At 39.4% G+C, this 22,153-nt stretch overlaps 1 protein-coding gene across 4 annotated transcripts in view; it reads left to right on the top strand.

The window, feature by feature from the left end:
• The first annotated feature begins 5,193 nt into the window (after nt 1–5,193).
• The window catches only part of tns2a (tensin 2a), a 164,882-nt gene continuing 147,922 nt past the window's right edge, over nt 5,194–22,153 (top strand). For 3 of the 4 annotated variants that reach the window (XM_061904901.1, XM_061904903.1, XM_061904904.1), the window contains exon 1: nt 5,194–5,762. In XM_061904901.1, the coding sequence (XP_061760885.1) occupies nt 5,634–5,762 (129 nt within the window). In that variant the 5' untranslated portion in view covers nt 5,194–5,633. The remainder of the gene's footprint in view (nt 5,763–22,153) is intronic. The other variant, XM_061904902.1, reaches the window with a different exon arrangement.

The raw sequence follows: 22,153 nt of genomic DNA on the forward strand, positions 1-22,153 counted from the left end.
AAAAAAAGGTGTCTAATGCTTAAAACATAAACAAAAGTTGAGTGCCCCTAAGAAAAGGCATTAAAGCTTAGGGAAGGCTATGCAGGGCAAAACTAAAAATGAACTGGCTACAAAGTAAACAAAAAAACAAAATGCTGGACGACAGCAAAGACTTACTGTGGAGCAAAGACAATGTATATCCGACAATGTCCCCACAAAGAAGGATAAAAACGACTGAAATATTCTTGATTGCTAAAACAAAGTAGATTCAGGAAGTAGCGCTCAAAGGAAGACATGAAACTGCTACAGGAAAATACCAAAAAAAGAGAAAAAGCAACCAAAATAGGAGCACAAGACAAGAAGTAAAACACTACACAGAGGAAAACCGCACACAACTCAAAATAAGTCAGGGTGTGATGTGACAGGTGGTGACAGTACACCTACTTTGAGACAAGAGCTATAGTCATTCATGCTTGCTTATGCTTTAAAGTCATATCCAACAATTGTGACGACGACTTTTTACTGTCAACTGAGTTTGGTTTTTAATACATTTCTGCTGGTGGTGTGCTTCCGGATTTTTTCAACACAAAAAAATGTGCCTTGGCTCAAAAAAGGTTGAAAAACACCGCAGTAGAAAACGGATGGAGGGATAAAAATGCATGAGAATTTTGTACATTTTGAATGTTATTTTTAACACTGATTACCAGCGGAATCATTCATGACTTATCATGTCAAGCAATGTCAGCTCAGATTTATCCAAGAGCCAGATGCAGTCATCAAAAGAGCCACATCTGGCTCACGAGCCATAGGTTCCCTACCCCTGCATTAAAACTACATTTGTCAGGCAGTATAAAGGAGGTTACATAATGACTTTAACGGCGTGTGTTTACAGAAGCTTGGAAGAAAGTGAACTCTGTGACATCACTTCAGCCTGTTAAAATACTGCAGTGTTCCTAATGTGGAATTTGAAATATGCCAGTTTTTACCAGGCGAGAGATCAAAATACGCCCAGCATATTACTGCTACTCAGTCTTGTTATAAATTATATTATATATACAGACTTTTGCAAACATTCTGCTGTTATGACAAGGATTTGTGCTTATTCATCCCAGGGGGGGAAGCATTGTTGTGGATTTATGATCTACTTTTCATGATTTTGGACATAAGTGGGCTTGACCTGACTTTTAGTATCAACTTCCTGTGGTCTTTTTCCATGATGACATGACAACCTCAACAGTCTGTTTCCTTCTTTTGTTTTCAGCAGCGTTCCTAACCTTTGAACTTCAACAAAAACATTTAGCCGATGAAATTACTGTTAAACATGAGCACCACTTTTTGCAACTCTTGCAAGAATATTTACCGGGCAGTTTTTTCTTAAAGGGGAACATTATCAGCAGACCTATGTAAGCGTCAATATATAGCTTGATGGTGCAGAAAAAAGACCATACATTTTTTTAACCGATTTCCGAACTCTAAATGGGTGAATTTTGGCGAATTAAACGGCTTTCTTTTTATTGCGCTGGAGGCGATGACGTCAGGATGTGACGTCGCCGAGGTAACACACCCACCATTTTCATTTTCAACACATTACAAACACCGGGTCTCAGCTCTGTTATTTTCCGTTTTTTTGACTATTTTTTGGAACCTTGGAGACATCATGCCTCGTGGGTGTGTTGTCGGAGGGTGTAACAACACTAACAGGGAGGGATTCAAGTTGCACCACTGGCCCCAAGATGCCAAAGTGTCTGCCGCCAGACCCCCATTGAATGTGCCAGAGTGTCTCCACATTTTTCTGGCGATGACAGACATGGCACAGAGATGTATGGATAACCTGCAGATGCATTTGCAACGATAAAGTCAACGAAATCGGGCTTCACGGTGGCAGAGGGGTTAGTGCATCTGCCTCACAATACGAAGGTCCTGCAGTCCTGGGTTCAAATCCAGGCTCGGGATCTTTCTGTGTGGAGTTTGCATGTTCTCCCCGTGAATGCGTGGGTTCCCTCCGGGTACTCCGGCTTCCTCCCACTTCCAAAGACATGCACCTGGGGATAGGTTGATTGGCAACACTAAATTGGCCCTAGTGTGTGAATGTTGTCTGTCTATCTGTGTTGGCCCTGCGATGAGGGGGCGACTTGTCCAGGGTGTACCCCGCCTTCCGCCCGATTGTAGCTGAGATAGGCGCCAGCGCCCCCCGCGATCCCTAAAGGGAATAAGCGGTAGAAAATGGATGGATGGAAGTCAACAAAATCACAAAGGTGAGTTTTGTTGATGTTGACTTATGTGCTAATCAGACATATTTGGTCGCGGCATGACTGCCAGCTAATCGATGCTAACATGCAATTTACCGGCGGTGCTAAAGCAGACATGGCACAGAGATGTATGGATAACCTGCAGATGCATTTGCAACGATGAAGTCACAGAAATCACAAAGGTGAGTTTTGTTGATGTTGACTGCCAGCTAATCGATGCTAACATGCTACACTAATCTATGCTAACATGCTATTTACCGGCGGTGCTAAAGCAGACATGGCACAGAGATGTATGGATAACCTGCAGATGCATTTGCAACTACATTACGTTTCCTTCCACCCACATTTAATGATAAACAAACACTTACCAATCGACGGATTTAAGTTGCTCCAGTGTCACAAGATGCGAAAGTCCTGATCGTTTGGTCCGCACATTTTGCCGGCGATGCTAACGCAGCTATTCGGCCATGCTATGGCTATGAATAGCGTCAATAGCTATTCGCTCAATAGCTTCAGTTTCTTCTTCAATATTTTCATACTCCAACCATCTGTTTCAATACATGCGTAATCTGTTGAATCGCTTAAGTCGCTGAAATCCGAGCTAATGTCGCTATATCTTGCTGTGGTATTCCCATTGTTTGTTTACATTGGCAGCACTGTGTGACGTCACAGGGAAATGGCCAGTGTCTTCGCAGAGAGCCGAAAATAAGGCACTTTAAAGCTTTATTCAGGGATATTCCGAGACCGGTAAAATTTTGTAAAAAGTTTCAAAAAATACAACAAGCCACTGGGAACTGATTTTTATTGTTTTTAACCCTTTTGAAATTGTGATAATGTTCTCCTTTAAGTCGGGGTCCACGTTAAATCAATTCATGAGCTGAGACTGTTCATGCATTTTTAGAATTATACTTAAAGACAGCATGTGTGAAGAAACTTTCTGTTCCTTTTTTTTTTTTTTGTCTGTGTGGCCTCCAAAAAACATCACAGCTATTTTGGTCTTTTTGTTTCTTTCTGCTTCCCATTCCTTCATCACCCCCACCCCGTCTCTAACTTCTTCCATATTTGGATTCCACTCAACTCCTTTCTGACCTTTTCCTTTGCTCCGTCCTTCCACCTTTTGCCCCAATCTTCCAGAAAGAAGCCGTTCATCTTGTTCCACGCACACCATGTTCTGCAGAGTATGCAACAAGACCCACTTTTAGGCAGCATTTAAAACTTTTTTTTTTCCAGTTTGTTGGTGCAAAACCCAGAAAGACTGGAGTTAATTCAACACCAAATGAAACAGTGTTGGGGGTTTGCTGCAAACGTAATTTGCAGTCTGAGCTCATGTCTGAGAGCAGAGAGGGGTCTGAGGGAGGTTTTCTTTTTTTTGGAGTAGGGGGGGCTCCTGGGGGACCTTGTTGAGGCAATAATAACAGAAAGTGGAGGCTGGACGGAGGTGAAGGAGAACTTGCCTTTTAAGGGGGTCCGCTTTCTGTCTCTCTCTGCTTGTGCAAGCCTTGTGAGCTCATGCACGCAAACACTGAGCGGGACTTTCAAAATAAACAGCCAGTTGTGGAATAGTTTCCAGACAAACATAGATCTGAGGTTGTTTACGCACTACGCGCTTGTCTGGGGCCACACATTTGAAATAGCTGCATACATTTGAAGCCTTGCAGGGTTTAAAGGCCTACTGAAATGAGATGTTCTTATTTAAACGGGGATAGCAGCTCCATTCTGTGTGTCATACTTCATCATTTCCCGATATTTTTGCTGAAAGTATTTAGTAGAGAACATCTACGATAAAGTTTGCAACTTTTGGTCGCTAATAAAAAAGCCTTGCCTGTACCGGAAGTAGCAGACGATGTGGGCGTGATGTCACGGGTTGTGGAGCTCCTCACATCTGAACATTGTTTACAATCATGGCCACCCGCAGCGAGAGCGATTCGGACCGAGAAAGCGATGATTTCCCCATTAATTTGAGCGAGGATGAAAGATTCGTGGATGAGGAAAGTGAGAGTGAAGCACTAGAAGAAAAAAAAACTAAACGGCAGAGCGATTCAGATGTTATTGGACAAATTTACTTGGATAATTCTGGAAAATCCCTTATCTGCTTATTGTGTTACTAGTGTTTTAGTGACATTATATGGTCGTACCTGTACAACCTGAAAGTCAGAGGGGTGTGGCCGCCAGTGTCTCCGAGGGAAGCCACGTTTCTCGACGAGGCAAAGGCAGCCGGTGGGGGGCCGGGCTGAGATTTTTACCCCCCCCCCTCCTCCACAGGAGAAGCATCTGACGGTCAAGGGTGGCTGGTGGGAGGAGGCAAGAGAGTCCGCAGGAATGATGCAAGCTCTCCGCTAATGTCTACGGTAAAAGCCGACTTATTACCACCGTTTTCTCACCGAAACCTGCCGGTTGAAATGTGGTAGGGAAGCATGTTCAATTGACCGTTCTGTTCCATAGTAAAGCGTCACCGTCATCTTTCGGGAATGTGAACAATGAAACACCGGATGTGTTTGTGTTGCTAAAGGCAGCCGCCGTACACCGTTTCCCACCTACAGCTTTCTTCTTTGATGTCTCCATTGTTCATTGAACAAATTGCAAAAGATTCAGCAACACAGATGTCCATAATACTGTGTAATTATAGACGACTACAATCCGCACGCGTCATCATACCGCGATGTTTCAGCAGGATTGTTCGGCGCGAAATTTAAAATTGCAATTTAGTAAACTAAAGCGGCCGTATTGGCATGTGTTGCAATGTTAATATTTCATCATTGATATATAAACTATCAGACTGTGTGGTCGCTAGTAGTGGCTTTCAGTAGGACTTTAACTGGGTTAACAACTTATCAATTTAAACTTGAGTAATGCGAAGATCCGGAGTTTTGTTTATGGCCAGAAAAGGTCCGGCCCGGTTCTCCGTACAAGAGGCTGAGTCACGGCGAGCATCCTATCAGGCGCCGTGTGCTTTTCCACACAATAGCAACAATGTGCTTTGGGATGGGAAGGCTGCCTCTGTCTTGGGGCAGGAAGCCCGAGGAGATGAGATGACGAGGGCGGGCGTGGGGGAGGCCAAGAACAGAGAGCTAATTGTGTGTACATATAAGAGAAGAGTGAGGTAAGCCAGCCGAGCTGAGCGGGACGAGGCGGTGGAAGCCAGCAGATGTGTACGCGACAGTCGGAGGGAGCGAGTCAAGTGTGTGGAAGGCAGTGAAATGTGGACAGCGTGGAGGTTGAGCAAGAGGTGTTTTTAAAGCGGACTGGGAAAGGAAAAGAGGAGTCGAGGAGGGGAGGGCTGGTGTTGTGAGCGTAGCCTCCAGCCAGGAAAAGGGAAGGGCCATCCATCTGAAAAGCAGCTGGGAAACACCATCGGGGAGACGGTGTGGCGACAAGAGAGGGGAGACCCGGGAGCCGTCCACCTCCATGGGTTGCGTCCTGAGCTGGGATTGGTGTGGGGAGGACGTGGCGCAAGTGGTCCCCGTGGTCAGGACCGCTTCTGTGAAGAGCAGGAGCCTGGAGAGGAGCGACAGCGGGAGGATGAGATTGATGAAGGTCAGTGCCTGCATGGCTTCATGTGGGACTTGTTTACAACTTGTAATGTTTACAGAAAAGTGCGTGTGACGTTCATGGATACTCCCAATTGTCTGCAGTGTTTACAAAAATAAGTAATTTTAGAAACCAAGTGCAGTCTTCAGAACAACATGTATGGGACGGTTATAACAACAAAACATAGTCTGCATTGTTAAAAAGTACGTGTGTGTAAGTCCATTGAAGACTCTAAATTAGATAGATAGATAGTACTTTATTGATTCCTTCAGGAAAATTAAAATTCCAGCAGCAGTGAACAGAGTTGAGATCAATTTAAATAAAAGTAAAAAGTAAATAATGGGGGTTTAAATGGAAACAAAATAGAGAAATATTACAATAAGAATAAAAACTAAAAAGCAACAATGGGAATAACAATATAACAGTAAAATAAGAATATAACAAGACAAAGTAGGCAGTAGTGACCATGTTATGAAAACGTATTGCACTGTTATTGTTTTGCATCCCCTGTCATCCTAGTACCCCCCGCCCCCCGCCCCAGAGAGGAGTTGTACAGTCTAATGGCGTGTGGGACAAAGGAGTTCTTGAGTCTATTAGTCCTGCACTTGGGATGAAGCAGTCTAGAACTGAACAGGCTCCTCTGGCTCCTGATAACACTATGCAGAGGGTGACTGGCATCATCCAGGATGCTCACTAGTTTGTCAACAGTCCTCTTCTCTGCCACCGTCACCAGTGTGTCCAGTTTCATTCCCATTGTAGAACCGGCCCGCCTGATCAGTTTCTCAAGTCTGGAGCTGTCCTTCTTAGATGTACTGCCCCCCCAGCACACTACCATGTAGAACAGAACACTGGCAACCACAGACTGGTAGTACATCCACAGGAGTTTTCTACAAATGTTGAAGGAGTGCAGTCTCCTGAGGAAGTACAGCCTGCTCTGTCCTTTCTTGTACTGGTGGTCCGTGTTAACAGTCCAGTCCAGCTTATTGTCCACCCAAACCCCGAGGTACTTGAATGAGTCCACGGTCTGTACCTCAACTCCCTCGATCACAATAGGTTGTGACCGTGGACTCGACCTCCCAAAGTCAATGACCAGCTCCTTGGTCTTTGATGGATTGAGCTGCAAGAGGTTGGTGTGGCACCAGACAACAAAATCCCTCACCGGATTCCGAAACTCCTCCTCTCTGCCGTCCCTGATGCACATTTGTAACATTTGCAATGTTTACACAAACACCGTATTTTTCGGACTATAAGTCGCTGTTGTTTTCATAGTTTGGTGCGACTTATACTCAGGAGTGAATTATGTGTGAAATTATTAACACATTACCGTAAAATGTCAAATAATATTTAGTGTGACGATTACGAGGCATCGTAATGATGCGGGTCGTTCTCTCTTGATGCAGTCTGGCTCGAACACAGCGTGAATGTAAGAAATAATAGATTTATTTAACCAATAAACACAGACTTAGTCAAAACAAACAACTAGCATGGGAGCTAAAGAAATAACAGAAAAACTAGCACAAGGCACAACAGGAAAAACAAAACTACCAACATGGGAGCTAGAGGAACAAAGGCTTAGTGCGGAAGGTAGCAAGTACGGATTTGGAATCAGCGTTGTCACTTGTTGCATGTAACACAAACTAGGAGGCAAGAACTAAGAGGCCGTGCGCAACCCGAGTATTCCTGGTTCAATCCCCACCTAGTAGCAACCTCGTCACGTCCGTTGTGTCCTGAGCAAGACACTTCACCCTTGCTCCTGATGGGTGCTGGTTGGCGCCTTGCATGGCAGCTCCCTCCATCAGTGTGTGAATGTGTGTGTGAATGTGGAAGTAGTGTCAAAGCGCTGTGAGTACCTTTAGAAAAGCACTATACAAGTACAAACCATTTATCATATTAAGAACGAATGTACAAAGAAGGCAGGCTTAAATACAGGTAGTGATGAACAAAAACAGGTGTGCGTCTGGAAACCGCAGCAGGTGAAAATAATACGTTACTATGGAAACAGAACAAACCAGGAACTAAGGAAGTCAAACACTGATTATAATACAAAAACGAATCAAAACCAGAACATAAAATGATCCGTGCAGCGGATCATAACAATTCAGCTCATTCACGTAAGAGACTAGACGTATAAGATTTCTTCGGATTTATCGCTTAGAAGTGACAGATACTTTGGTAAAGGTATATCATGTTCTATATGTTATAGTTATTTGAATGACTCTTACCATAATATGTTAGGTTAACATAGCAGTTGCTTATTTATGCCTCATATAACCTACACTTATTCAGCCTGTTCTTCACTATTCTTTATTTATTTTAAATTGCCTTTCAAATGTCTATTCTTGGTGTTGGCTTTTATCAAATAGATTTCCCCCAAAAATGCGACTTATACTCTGAAAAATACGGTAGTAGAACTCTGCAAGGCTCTAAGGCACGGGTCTCAAACTCAATTTACCTGGGGGCCACTGGATGCAGAGTCTGGGTGAAGCAGGGCCGCGAGAAAATCTTTTTTAAAAGAAAATCTTTTTAAATGTCTTTAATTTTATTTTCAACACAAAATAAAATCAAAATATAAATGAACAAAATGAGAATTAAGGAATATGAGGGCAATGCAAATTAAACAATAATAATTAAAAAAATAACGGTTTGAATTGGTCCAGGTTATCGGTGCGACTCCAGCCAGGCACGTATGAAAACGTTTCTGTCGCTTTCACTCATTTGCCGCTTTTCCACTTATGCAGGGGTAGGCAACCCAGAACGTTGAAAGAGCCATTATGGACCCAAATAACAAAAATTGTTGCCGTGGACTTTACAGTTAGGGTAGCACAATTAGCCCCAAACGGGCTAGAATCAAAATTAACGTGTTACACGTCCGATTCGCCCTGCGACTCTCTGTCGAAGTATCAGCACTGGGGTCCAGTGCACCACAGTTTTGTATTGTCGCTCAGTCCTTCGGCGGAGTGCTTTGGAAGCTACTGGCGTGTACTGGTAATGTTTCCAAAGTCATGTACGTGACATTCATCAAACACTAAATTGTCTATGAAGTTTCCAAACACATGTATGTTAGGTAATGGAATGCCACTTGGTCTTTACACAAACTTGTCATTTGAAAGACTGAAGATTTCAGATTGTATGCATTGTTTACAAATGCATGTATGTCAGGTTTATTGAAGACTCTTAATTGCAATGTTTACAAAAATAACTAATCAAACTCTACAGCAGGGGTCACCAACACCAGGTCGCCCGTAAGGACCAGATGAGTCGCCCACTGGCCTGTTCTAAAAATAGCTCAAATAGCAGCACTTACCAGTGAGCTGCCTCTATTTTTTAAACTTGATTTCTTTACTAGCAAGCTGGTGTCGCTTTGCTCGACATTTTAAATTCTAAGAGAGACAAAACTCAAATAGAATTTGAAAATCCAAGAAAATATTTTAAAGACTTGGTCTTCGCTTGTTTGAATAAATTCATTTATTTTTTTACTTTGCTTCTTATAACTTTCAGAAAGACAATTTTAGAGAAAAAATACAACCTTAAAAATGATTTTAGGATTTTTAAACACGTATACCTTTTAAAATCCTTTCTCTTCTTTCCTGACAATTTAAATCAATGTTCAAGTATTTTTTATTTATTTTTTATTGTAAAGAATAATAAATACATTTTAATTTAATTCTTCATTTTAGCTTCTGTTTTTTTGATGAAGAATATTTGTGAAATATTTCTTCAAACTTATAATTAAAGTTCAAAAAAATTATATTGGCAAATCTAGAAAATCTGTAGAATAAAATTTAAATCTTATTTCAAAGTCTTTTGAATTTCTGTAAAAATTATTTCTAGAAGAAATAATGATTTGTCTTTGTTAGAAATATAACTTGGTCCAATTTGTTATATATTCTAACAAAGTGCAGATTGGATTTTAAACTATTTAAAACATGTCATCAAAATTCTAAAAAATAATCTTAATTAGGACAAATTACAAATGATGTTCGATCAATTCTTTTTTTAATTTTTTCAAAAAATTTCGAATTAGCTAGTTTTTCTCTTCTTTTTTTCGTTTGAATTTTCTAAATTTAAAGAGTTGAAATTGAAGATAAACTATGTTTAAAAATTTTATTTTCATTTTTTTCACGTTTTCTCCTTTTTTAAACCGTTTAATTAAGTGTTATTTTCATCATTTATTCTCTACAAAAACACTTCCGCAGAATGACAGACAGAAATACCCTTTATTTCCCTTATATTTTATCTGTTTTGAATTTCTTTAAAAATTTTTGTTCTGGAAATTATAGAAGAAATAATGATTTGTCTTTGTTAGAAATATAGCTTGGTCCAATTTGTTATATATTCTAACAAAGTGCAGATTGGATTTTAACCTATTTAAAACATGTCATCAAAAATATATATTTATTGTGAGAAATCATTAGGATGATCAGTGTTTCCAGAAAGATAAATATCATTAATTATTAATAATAACATAGAGTTATTGAGCAAATTGGCTATTTCTGGCAATTTATTGAAGTGTGTATCAAACTGGTAGCCCTTGGCATTAATCAGTACCCAAGAAGTAGCTCTTGCTTTCAAAAAGGTTGCTGACCCCTGCTCTACATGGTCTTCAATGTTTCAAAGAAATAGAAACTGAAGACACAAACGGTAGTAAAGTTTACAGAAACACAGATTTGACGTCCATCCAAGTCTCCAAATTGTCTGCAATGTTTACAAAAGCATGTAAGAGTATATGATGACGTACTTTCAAGACTAATTGGTTGCAGACATGAATTAGTCTACATTTCCAATGCAATGTAACTGAACTCCATTTGGTTTTCAGTGCTTCCAAACACAAAAGCAAATATTTTTGAGAAAAACTGAAGACAGAATTGGTGTGTTTCCAAAGTGTCTTTGCACTGTGCTTCAGCATCCGCTAAAACGGGGGTGTCTAAACTTGACCAGTTGAGTTGATACCAAAATGGATACATGGATGATACAGCAGAGGATTGGGAGAATGTCATGTGGTCAGATGAAACCAAAATAGAACTTTTTGGTATAAACTCAACTGGTGGTGTTTGGAGGAAGAAGAATACTGAGTTGCATCCCAAGAACACCATACCTACTGTGAAGCATGGGGGTGGAAACATCATGCTTTGGGGCTGTTTGTCTGCTAAGGGGACAGGACGATTGATCCGTGTTAAGGAAAGAATGAATGGGGCCATGTATCCTGAGATTTGGAGCCTAAACCTCCTTCCACCAGTGAGAGCTTTCAATGGTTGACTAAATACTTATTTTCCACCATAATTAAATTATTTAAAATTCCTACAATTTGAATTCCTGTCTCTCACAGTTGAAGTGTACCTATGATGAAAATGACAGACCTCTGTCATCATTTGAAGTGGGAGAACTTGCACAATCGCTGGCTGACTAAATACTTTTTTGCCCCACTTTATCTGTCGATTTTTAGTTTGAACTATTATTTTGTTTGTTTTATGCTCTTATGCCAAAACTTTGCTATTTTTATACAGCAACCACACAACATATGCAATGTTTTCCCCACATAAAAGATTTCAGCAGTGTTTGTGTGACGGATGATTGACAGTCTGATGGCAGTCACTGACAAATACACTATCACTAATATCTCAATTCTCAGACCGTAGTCATGTTCCCTTAAACGCTTGTCCCCCGCCATCTGCGCCGCGTACTTAAACACGCCCGCTTGGTCACGCCGCACGTCACATGGCGAGCAGTGTGGGAACGCTGCGCCCTCTGGACCGCGTCACTTGGCGGCCATTGACCCCATCTCTGCCGCTGAAGTCAATGTCTGTGGGAAGCAGTGCTCTCCCACTAGGAGATGTTGTCTCCTTCCGTTGATGTTTGTGTTCGAGAAGGTTTTTTTTGTGTGTGTGTGAGAACAAATGCAATTCACATGACGTCTGGTAATAGCTTATACATTTTTTTTTTTTTTTTACATTCCAGCGTCAACATGTCTTTGGAAGTATTCTACTGTACTTAAAGGGGAAGTATGCATCCACAATCACTATGTTAGACAACACACACGCCTTCCCCTTTTCTGTGCCTTTTTGAATAGTAAAAACTTCTAGCAAGAGGCAGGTAACAATGCAGATAATGGGGGATACTCGTCTGACTATAAAGCCCTCTAAAAACCAGCCAAAACCCTTCAGTTTTATGTCCGGTAAGCCACACTTAATATCCTTTATTCCCCCCCTCAAAACTCGACAGTGCGCCTAATGTACGGAATAATTCTGTTTTTGCTTAACGAAAACCTCGAAGCAATATTATTTAGTACATGGTGTAATAAGTGTGACCAGTAGATGGCAGTCAAACATAACAGATACGTGTAGACTGCACTATGATGGCAATATGACTCAAGTAAACAACACCAACATTTTATGTTTCATTGAAAATATAGAACATTACACACCGCGCTCAAAAATCTATCACACTGTTTTATTAGGACTTTAGTAAACTATGAAGCCGCACCTCTTGATTGATTGTACTGTGCTTCAACATAGGAGTATTATTATGCTCTGTGTGTATAAGGTAAGACATATTATCTGGTGTTTTGTTTCGCAATATTATGCAAAAGCAACTTTTCTAACCTTCTGGTACCTGCTGATCTGTATTTGGGATCTGCATAATACTGGAAAATTGCGTGCCTCCGCCTTTGTAGTCTGTGGGGACAACACCGCAGTCCAGGGGTCACCAACGCGGTGCCCGCAGGCACCAGGTAGCCCGTAAGGACAAGATGAATCGCCCGCTGGCCTGTTCTAAAAATAGCTCAAATAGCAGCACTTACCAGTGAGCTGCCTCTATTTTTTAAATTATTTATTTACTAGCAAGCTGTTCTTGCCTTGCTCGACATTTTTAATTCTAAGAGAGACAAAACTCAAATAGAATTTGAAAATCCAAGAAAATTGTTTAAATTGTTTACTTGTTTAAATAAATTCTTTTATTTTTTTACTTTGCTTCTTATAACTTTCAGAAAGACAATTTTCGAGAAAAAATACAACCTTAAAAATGATTTTAGGATTTTTAAACACATATACCTTTTTACCTTTTAAATTCCTACCTCTTCTTTCCAGACAATTTAAATCAATGTTCAAGTAAATTTACAAGTAATTTTTCATTTATTATTGTAAATAATAATAAATACATTTTAATCTAATTCTTCATTTTAGCTTCTGTTTTTTCGACAAAGAATATTTGTGAAATATTTCTTCAAACGTATTATGATTAAAATTCAAAAAAAATATTCCGGCAAATCTAGAAAATCTGTAGAATCAAATTTAAATCTTATTTCAAAGTCTTTTGAATTTCTTTTAAAATTTTGGTTCTGGAAAATCTAGAAGAAATAATGATTTGTCTTTGTTAGAAATATAGCTTGGTCCAATTTGTTATATATTTTAACAAAGTGCGGATTGGATTTTAACATATTTAAAACATGTCATCAAAATTATATATTTATTGTGAGAAATCATTAGGATGATCAGTGTTTCCACAAAGATAAATATCATTAATTATTAATAATAACATAGAGTTAAAGGTAAATTGAGCAAATTGGCTATTACTGGCAATTTATTTAAGTGTGTATCAAACTGGTAGCCCTTGGCATTAATCAGTACCCAAGAAGTAGCTCTTGCTTTCAAAAAGGTTGCTGACCTTTGCCGTAGACGATAAGCTTCTTCTTTTTCCGTATCTTCTTATCTATCTATCTTGTTATTCATCCTCCGCTGTTGCCATTTCTAATATAAAGTAGTGTAAAGTTCATACTTATATTCGTCAGTAAACTCGCCATGAAAGCGTTAAAACATACCGGTGTAGTGAGTTCAAATTATTCACCCAAGGAACTTTAGTTATTAGAGAGTTACGGTCAGACGGTTTCCAGATGAGGAGCTACTGCTCCGTTATTGATTCAAGTAAAGTCTGAATGTCATTAAAACAGTTAGCGCTATCTTTTGACACTTCTTCCACTCCCGTCCTTGCACGCTACACGGCTACAACAAAGATGACGGGGAGAAGACGCTGTCAAAGTGGAGGCACGTAAATAAGACCGCCCACAAAACAGCACATCCTGTAGTGACTGTCAGAAAGCGACTTGAAGATGATCTGTAAAACATCATCTATGCAACATTTTGAGCAAAGAACCACCATTACATGTTATGTAGACCATAAGGAAGTCTTTTACATTTAGAAGAAAGAAAATATGACTCCTTCAATGCGTCCTATAATCCAGTCTGCCTTATATATGGAAAAAGATCCAAAATAGACCATTCATCGGCAGTGCCTTTTATAATCCTGTGCGCCCTATGATCCGAATAATACGGTCAGGTAGTAACAGGCTCATTGATGACAACATGTAATATTTATAGTACTTTTGCTCATTTTAAACATTGCTAACTTCTTTCCTGGACATATTGATTTTGCAGAGTGCACAGAAACAAACACTACATCCGTTAACACAGAGAGCACTTTCTGTGTTTGCTACCACTAATGGCAGACTTAGGAAGAGCCTCCGAGGTTATGTAGCACTAAACCTTTCAAGTAAGAACATAAAACTCCCACTTACTATTAGAGATGGGCATCGTTCACATTGCAACTGATACGGTACCCAGTACCTGGGAATTGATACCAGTACTCAATTTGTGGTACTTTTGTGTGTGGTGACAAATTTTGTTTTTGATAATACAATCTCATTTTTTATTGCATCATTTAAAAATAAGCTGATAATTACAATAACCAGTTGTTATATTGCTTTTTATCATCTCATGTCTGACTCAATTAGAGTTGCAAGTCCAAGATGTTAGATGGCAGTTGTGTTTAGTTTTGGCAAGTTATTTCAGTCTTTTTTGTTTAGTCTTTTCTTGCCCCCCTGAAGAGCAGTGAAACTTGCGAAACAGGCTTGTAGGATGAAATAGCCTTTGTTTTTCCTGACGTAATGTGTGTGTGTGTGTGTGTACAGTATATATATATTTATATATATATATATGTGTGTGTGTGTGTGTGTGTGTGTGTGTGTATATATATATATGTGTGTGTATATATATATATATATATGTGTGAGTATGTGTGTATATATGTGTGTGTATTTGTATATTTGTATGTATATATACACACACATATATATACCTACATACATATATATATATATGTATATATATATATATATATATATATATATATATATATATATATATATATATACTAGAGATGCGCGGTTTGCGGTCTCATCCGCGGGTCGGGCAGTTGACATGACGAAAAAATCGATTTTAATTATATTCGGGCGGGTGGCAGTTGAACCTTCCGGAAATATTTGATATACATGGTTCTGTGATCGGTATCCTTTGCCATTCAAAGTGCCATTTAAGACCCGTGTCACAAAGCGAAGAAGACAATAAGAGACACTGTTATTCTCCTTAATGACTGCCGGCAGTCACCCAGATAATAAGTATTAGGGCGTGCTATACAACCACTAGCTTTGTCGCATACTACAACATGTACCATCTGCTTGTCAGTCCAGCAACATGTTGTGTGTGACTTCTGCAGCAACACGCACACGATTGCAAGGCATACTGGGTGACACAGAGTACACTAATGGTTGTGATAAAAACCATTTTAACACTCTTACTAATATGCGCCACGCTGTGAAGCCACACCAATTAAGAAAGACAAACACATTTTGGGAGAACATCCTCACAGTAACACCACATAAACGCAATACAACAAATACCCATAATCCCTTGTATTCATGACACTTCCTGACTATTTTATACACCCCGCTAGCAGCAACCCCCGTGCGTCGGTAAGGTGGGCGGGGTTGGGGGCGCGGGGGTATAAAATATATTCAGGAAGTCTCACGGATACTAAGGATTATGGGTATTTGTTGTGTTGCATTTATGTTGTGTTACTGTGAGGATGTTCTCCCGAAATGTGTTTGTCAATCTTGTTGGGTGTGGCTTCACAGCGTGGCGCATATTAGTAAGTGTTAAAGTTGTTTATATCACAACCGTCAGTGTACTCCGTATCACCCAGTATGCCTTTCAATCTTGAACGTGTAATTGCGGAAGCTGCACACCACATGTTGCCGGACCAACAATGGGTTTGTACATGTTGTTGAAGGTGTCTAAGGCAATGGCTTCACAGCACGCCCATATTCTTGTCATCAGGATGAACACTATTGGATAGTCGCGGGAACGTTAGCGGCTCCAATTGTCATCATTACTCTGTGAAACAGGTTTAAATAGTTCTGTGAGTGGTAAAGGCGGACAACCTCTGATGTATTTCAGCGGGCAGTTGGCGGGCGGGTACGGTCCTGATAAAATGATGGTTCGGGTGGACGGCAGGTGGATGACGACTTTGGTGATGAGGATCCGGATGATATTATTGCCTATCCAAGCATCTCTAATATATACACACACACACACACACATATATATATACACACACACACACACACACACACACACATATATATATATATATATATATATATATATATATATATATATACACACACATACATACCTACATACATATATATAAAAATGTGTGTGTATATATACATACACACACATGTATGTATATATGTGTGTGTGTGTATATATATGAATGCGTATATGTATATATACATACATACAAATGTGTGTGTTTATATATTCATATATATGTGTGTGTGTTTATATATATATGTATGTGTATATATGTATACATGTACACATATATACAATATGTATATATGTGTGTATACATGTACACATATATACAATATGTATATATACACATATATATGTACGTGTATGTGTGTGTATATATGTATACATGTATACATATACATATGTGTGTATAATATGTATACGTGCAGTTTTTGAGTTGAAAATTGTAACTATATACAGTATATAGACATATATATATATATATATATATATATATATATATATCCATATATATATATATATATATATATATATATATATATATATCTCCATCCATCCATTTTCTACCGCTTATTACCTTTCGGGGTCGCGGGGGGCGCTGGCGCCTATCTCAGCTACAATCGGGCGGGATATATATATATATATATATATATATATATATATATATGTATATATATATATAAATTTTAACTCTACACACATATATATTTTACATTTTTGATTCAAAAACTGCACATATATATTAATATCAAATATGCACTATTAGAGACACATTTAATAACACAAACAACATTTTTGGTCTGAATCCCTTTTCAACTGTCACTTGTTGCTAGGCAGACTTCACGTGCTCAATCATATAACCTTATAAACATTTGAATTCATTTTTTTGTGTTTAGGCATTCTACACTTGAATCACGCGTCTGCGTTAAATATATAACGTGTTAGGAGGTAAGACACTTTCATTATCCGTTATTCAACACATTTTGTCACTTAATAGCATCCAAATGTGCCGGTCAGAAAGGAAGAGGGCATCAAAGCACGAGCAGAAAGAACATAGAGAGGCGGTCATTATGTAAGCACTTCTTATTAGCGCCCATATGGTTCCTTTCAGCACGCTAAATGCTGCAACACTCAAGGGAGACCAGTCAGAGCAAGAAGTGCTTGCCACTTTTTTTGTTCCACATTCTAAGACACCCGTCAAAAGATGCTTAAACATTACACGCATCATCCGAGCGGAATTTAAAACATGACATCGACACGCTAAAACACGGGTTGGAGTGTCCAGATGGGACTTTGCATGCGACTGTTTGACGTGAAATTTGATTCATGTCTGGTTGGCCCGGGGCCGTGCTTTGTGTTGCAATGTGATCTTGCAGGAATTTACTAGGAAATCATGCAGTATTTCACGGCTAAAACAAGCCCACCAAAACAGATTTTCTATAAAAAGCCTGTGGAAATGCTGATTTGCTGCATTTCAAAAAGTTTCAAAAAACAAAAGTAACTGTGCTTCTTTTATATCTTAAAATGTCAAATTTTTACCAAATATTTTTATTTTCAACAAAATCCAATTAAATTGTTCTTAATTGCTAGCAGGCTACTGTGCTAAATTCAAATAAAAAAATAAAAAAAATAAATACAACATTTAAATTTGTGACTTTTTTTATATAACATTGACACTTCTCCCCTATGCGCAAATGTAAAAATGTACTTTGTTAGTTATGATCTTTCTGTTTTGAATTCTTCACCTGCACTGGCTTCCTGTGCACTTAAGATGTGACTTTAAGGTTTTACTACTTAGGTATAAAATACTACACGGTCTAGCTCCATCCTATCTTGCCGATTGTATTGTACCATATGTCCCGGCAAGAAATCTGCCTTCAAAGGACTCCGGCTTATTAGTGATTCCCAGAGCCCAGAAAAAGTCTGCGGGCTATAGAGCATTTTCATTTCGGGCTCCAGTACTCTGGAATGCCCTCCCGGTAACAGTTCGAGATGCCACCTCAGTAGAAGCATTTAAGTCTCACCTTAAAACTCATTTGTATACTCTAGCCTTTAAATAGACTCCCTTTTTAGACGAGTTGATCTGCCGTTTCTTTTCTTTAACTCCTATGTCCCACTCTCCCTTGTGGAGGGGGTCCGGTCCGATCCGGTGGCCATGTACTGCTCGCCTGTGTGTGGGCCTACCGAGGATGTCGTGGTGGTTTGTGCAGCCCTTTGAGACACTAGTGATTTAGGGCTATATAAGTAAACATTGATTGATTTAATGTCAGTGGTTTGAATTCCACATTTTTGTGTGATTTCAGAAGCAAATTTTTAGATTTTTCTATCTGAAATCCGAATTCCAAATTGTGCAAAGCCCATGAAAGGTTTTACAAAAAATTCCCAGCTATTTGCTAACATTCTCATGTTTTGGGCTCTTCTTCCAGTAAACCAGCACTTAAATATAAGCCACCCTTGCTTTTTTTTATTATTAGAAAAAAACAACATGAACTTGAAATTTCGATGTTTTATATCACATTTGTGTCACGGCAGCCCTGTAATTTGCACTGAGCAACAACAACGTTGGGATTGACCAACACTGCGGCCAGCAGCCACAGGCACTCGGGAGAAAACCCAGCCGGGGGCAGGACTGAGCAGCCATTGGTAAATATAGAGAGCCCACTTCAGACTAGGACACAAGTCGGGACATTTATTCCTCCCTGCCATGTACGCTAAAAAGGTGGATTCAACTCCCTGGTTTGCCGTGCAGACCGCATTCCTGTGGCCTGGAAACAATCATCTTGGAGCTAACCCTGGGATGGATTTAGAAGGGTTTTTTTTTCCCTTGGCTTTTATGTGAGAGATGATGGAGGGCAAATGGCGACACATAAACCACGTCCACCTACAAAACAAACTTTCATATCGCCAATGGAAGTCTGGAGTCCAACTTAAAAACGTTTTATAACTATCCAATGTTTTAAGGGACATGTAACAGTTAACCACTACTAAGTTAAACTACAATAGAGTAAAACTACTTTTTTTTCAAGATGTACCCACCCCGTTTTGGTTCGAAAATACATTCAAACTGAACTGCTCAAATATATCAGATTTTATCCTGGTCATGTCACTTGTTGCTAGGCAGAATTCATAAGGTAATTTGTGTCCCATCGTATTTCAGTTAAAGAACGATTTGTAGCTGGGTTTCTCAACTTTTTCCTAAAACAAGAACCCCCAAGCTGATTACCTGAAAAGGCATTTCATAATCAGATATTTTTTTTCAGTAACATTCTAATCCGAATGATGATCGGATTGAATACATTGTGTTCACATACACATCTATAGCCGGCCTCAAATGTAATATGAAGACAATCGCAACACAAAAAAAGCACAGATCAGCTAGATTTCAAAAAAGAGAGGTAAAACAAAAGTAGGGAACCGTGAATTGATTAACGTGGACCTCGACTTAAACAAGTTGAAAAACTTATTCGGATGTTACCATTTAGTGGTCAATTGTAAGGAATATGTACTGTACTGTGCAATCTACTAATAAAAGTTTCAATCAATCAATCAATCAACCGAAGGAAACAATGATAAATTCCATGATAATGTCGGACAAGCGGAAATGTTCAAATCCATTTTTGTTTGCAGTGGAAGTTGGCTGCTTCTTCAGCACCTGCGGCGAGCAAATTTGTCCAAAAGATGGCGCTATAGCTGAAACCATAACACACCTTTCCATTTATATTCTGCGCATGTCAAAGTAAAGTAATCTGGTTATTATCACACTTCCCCTGTTCGCAGCTACTTGCTTTGGGGCATTTACTGCAAGTGCTAACTGCTAGCCTCAAACACGTACACAGAATAAATGTAGCATTAAAGAAGACCTGCGACAATTTCCACACATTGCAACACAACAAGCACAGAACAGCTGCATTTCAAAAAGAGAGGTAAAACAAAAGTAGTCAACAGAAGGAAAAAAATATATAAATAAATACCGTGATAAGATCGGACAAGCAGAAAGGCAAAAATCAGTGTTTGTTTACAGTGGATGTCGACTGCTTTTTCAGCACTTGCAGTGAGCAAACTCAATAATGTTTTTGTTGCTATTTCCTGTTCTGTAGTTATCATCATACTTCCCCTATTTGCAGCTACTTGTTTGGGGCATCTACTCCAAGTGCTAACTGCTAGCCTCAAACGCATACACAGAATAAATGTAACATGAAGACGTGCGACACATCGCAACACAAAAAGCACATAACAGCTACATTTCAAAAAGAGAGGTAAAACAAAGGTAGTGAACAGAAGGAAAAAAATATAAATACCGTGATAATGTCGGACAAGCAGAAATGCAAAAATAAATGTTTGTTTACAGTACAAGTCGACTGCTTTTTCAGCACCTGCAGTGAGAAAACTCAATGTTTTGTTGCTATTTCCTGTTCTGTAGTTATCATCATACTTCCCCTATTCGCAGCTACTTGTTTGGGGCATCTACTCCAAGTGCTAACTGCTAGCCTCAAACACATACACAGAATAAACGTAACATGAAGACGTGCGACAATTTACACAAATCGTAACACAAAACGCACAGATCAACTACATTTCAAAAAGAGAGGTAAAACAAAAGTAGTGAACAGAAGGAAAAAAATTATAAATACCGTGATAATGTCACAAGCTTGAAATGTTTACAGTGAAAGTCGACCGCTTCTTCAGCACTTGCAGTGAGCAAACTCAATGTTTTTTTTGCTATTTCCTGTTCTGTGGTTATCATCATGCTTCCCCTATTCACAGTTACTTGATTGGGTCATCTACACCAAGTGCTAACTGCTAGCCTCAAACACATACACAGAATAAACGTAACATGAAGACGTGCGACAATTTACACAAATCGCAACACAAATCGCAACACAAAACACACAGATCAACTACATTTCAAAAAGAGAGGTAAAACAAAAGTAGTGAACAGACGGAAAAAAATTATAAATACCGTGATGATGTCACACAAGCTTGAAATGTTTACAGTGAAAGTCGACCGCTTCTTCAGCACTTGCAGTGAGCAAACTCAATATTTTTGTTGCTATTTCCTGTTCTGTGGTTATCATCATACTTCCCCTATTCACAGTTACTTGTTTGGGTCATCTACTCCAAGTGCTAACTGCTAGTCTCAAACACATACACAGAATAAACGTAACATGAAGACGTGCGACAATTTACACAAATCGCAACACAAAACGCACAGATCAACTACATTTCAAAAAGAGAGGTAAAACAAAAGTAGTGAACAGAAGGAAAAAAATGATAAATACCGTGATAATGTCAGACAAGCTTGAAATGTTTACAGTGAAAGTCGACGGCTTCTTCAGCACTTGCAGTGAGCAAACTCAATGTTTTTGTTGCTATTTCCTGTTCTGTGGTTATCATCATACTTCCCCTATCCGCAGCTATTTGTTTGAGAAATTGGTCCTTTCGAGGCTTGCATATTTTGACTCAAAAATAGTTTTGTGGAGGAGTTATGAGCCTTTTGATGATCGCTGACATGTTTGTTGACTTGATCCTTGCGCAAAGAGCGTGTTTGGGTGAAAGACTTGTAAACAAGAACACGTGAGGCCGAAGACCCTTCCTCGTTAACAGCTGCACCTTCTCAACACTGAGTGTCTTACGCAATCTATCCTCAGGCACGCTCCTCCCCTCATTTCCTCTCGCTCCTCGCATTTCTGACATTATTCCGTGATGTCTCCCATGTGGACACGGCAGACGTACAAAAACAAGTAAAAGATGCACAGGAGCATAGACACTCAAGTTAATGGTCAACTTTTGCAGGACCCTCCACCGTCTCAGCTCATTCCAAGTCAATTAAGGGTCAGTTTCCTGTCATCCTCTCCTCGCTATGTGCCTTCTTATACCTTTAGGTCGGGGGTGTCCAAACTTTATCCACTGAGGGCCGCACACCGAAAAATCAAAACAAGTGGGGGCCACTTTGATATTTGTTATTTT

This window comes from Nerophis ophidion, linkage group LG06 (assembly GCF_033978795.1).
Source record: "Nerophis ophidion isolate RoL-2023_Sa linkage group LG06, RoL_Noph_v1.0, whole genome shotgun sequence".
In the NCBI taxonomy this organism is placed as follows: Eukaryota; Metazoa; Chordata; class Actinopteri; order Syngnathiformes; family Syngnathidae; genus Nerophis; species Nerophis ophidion.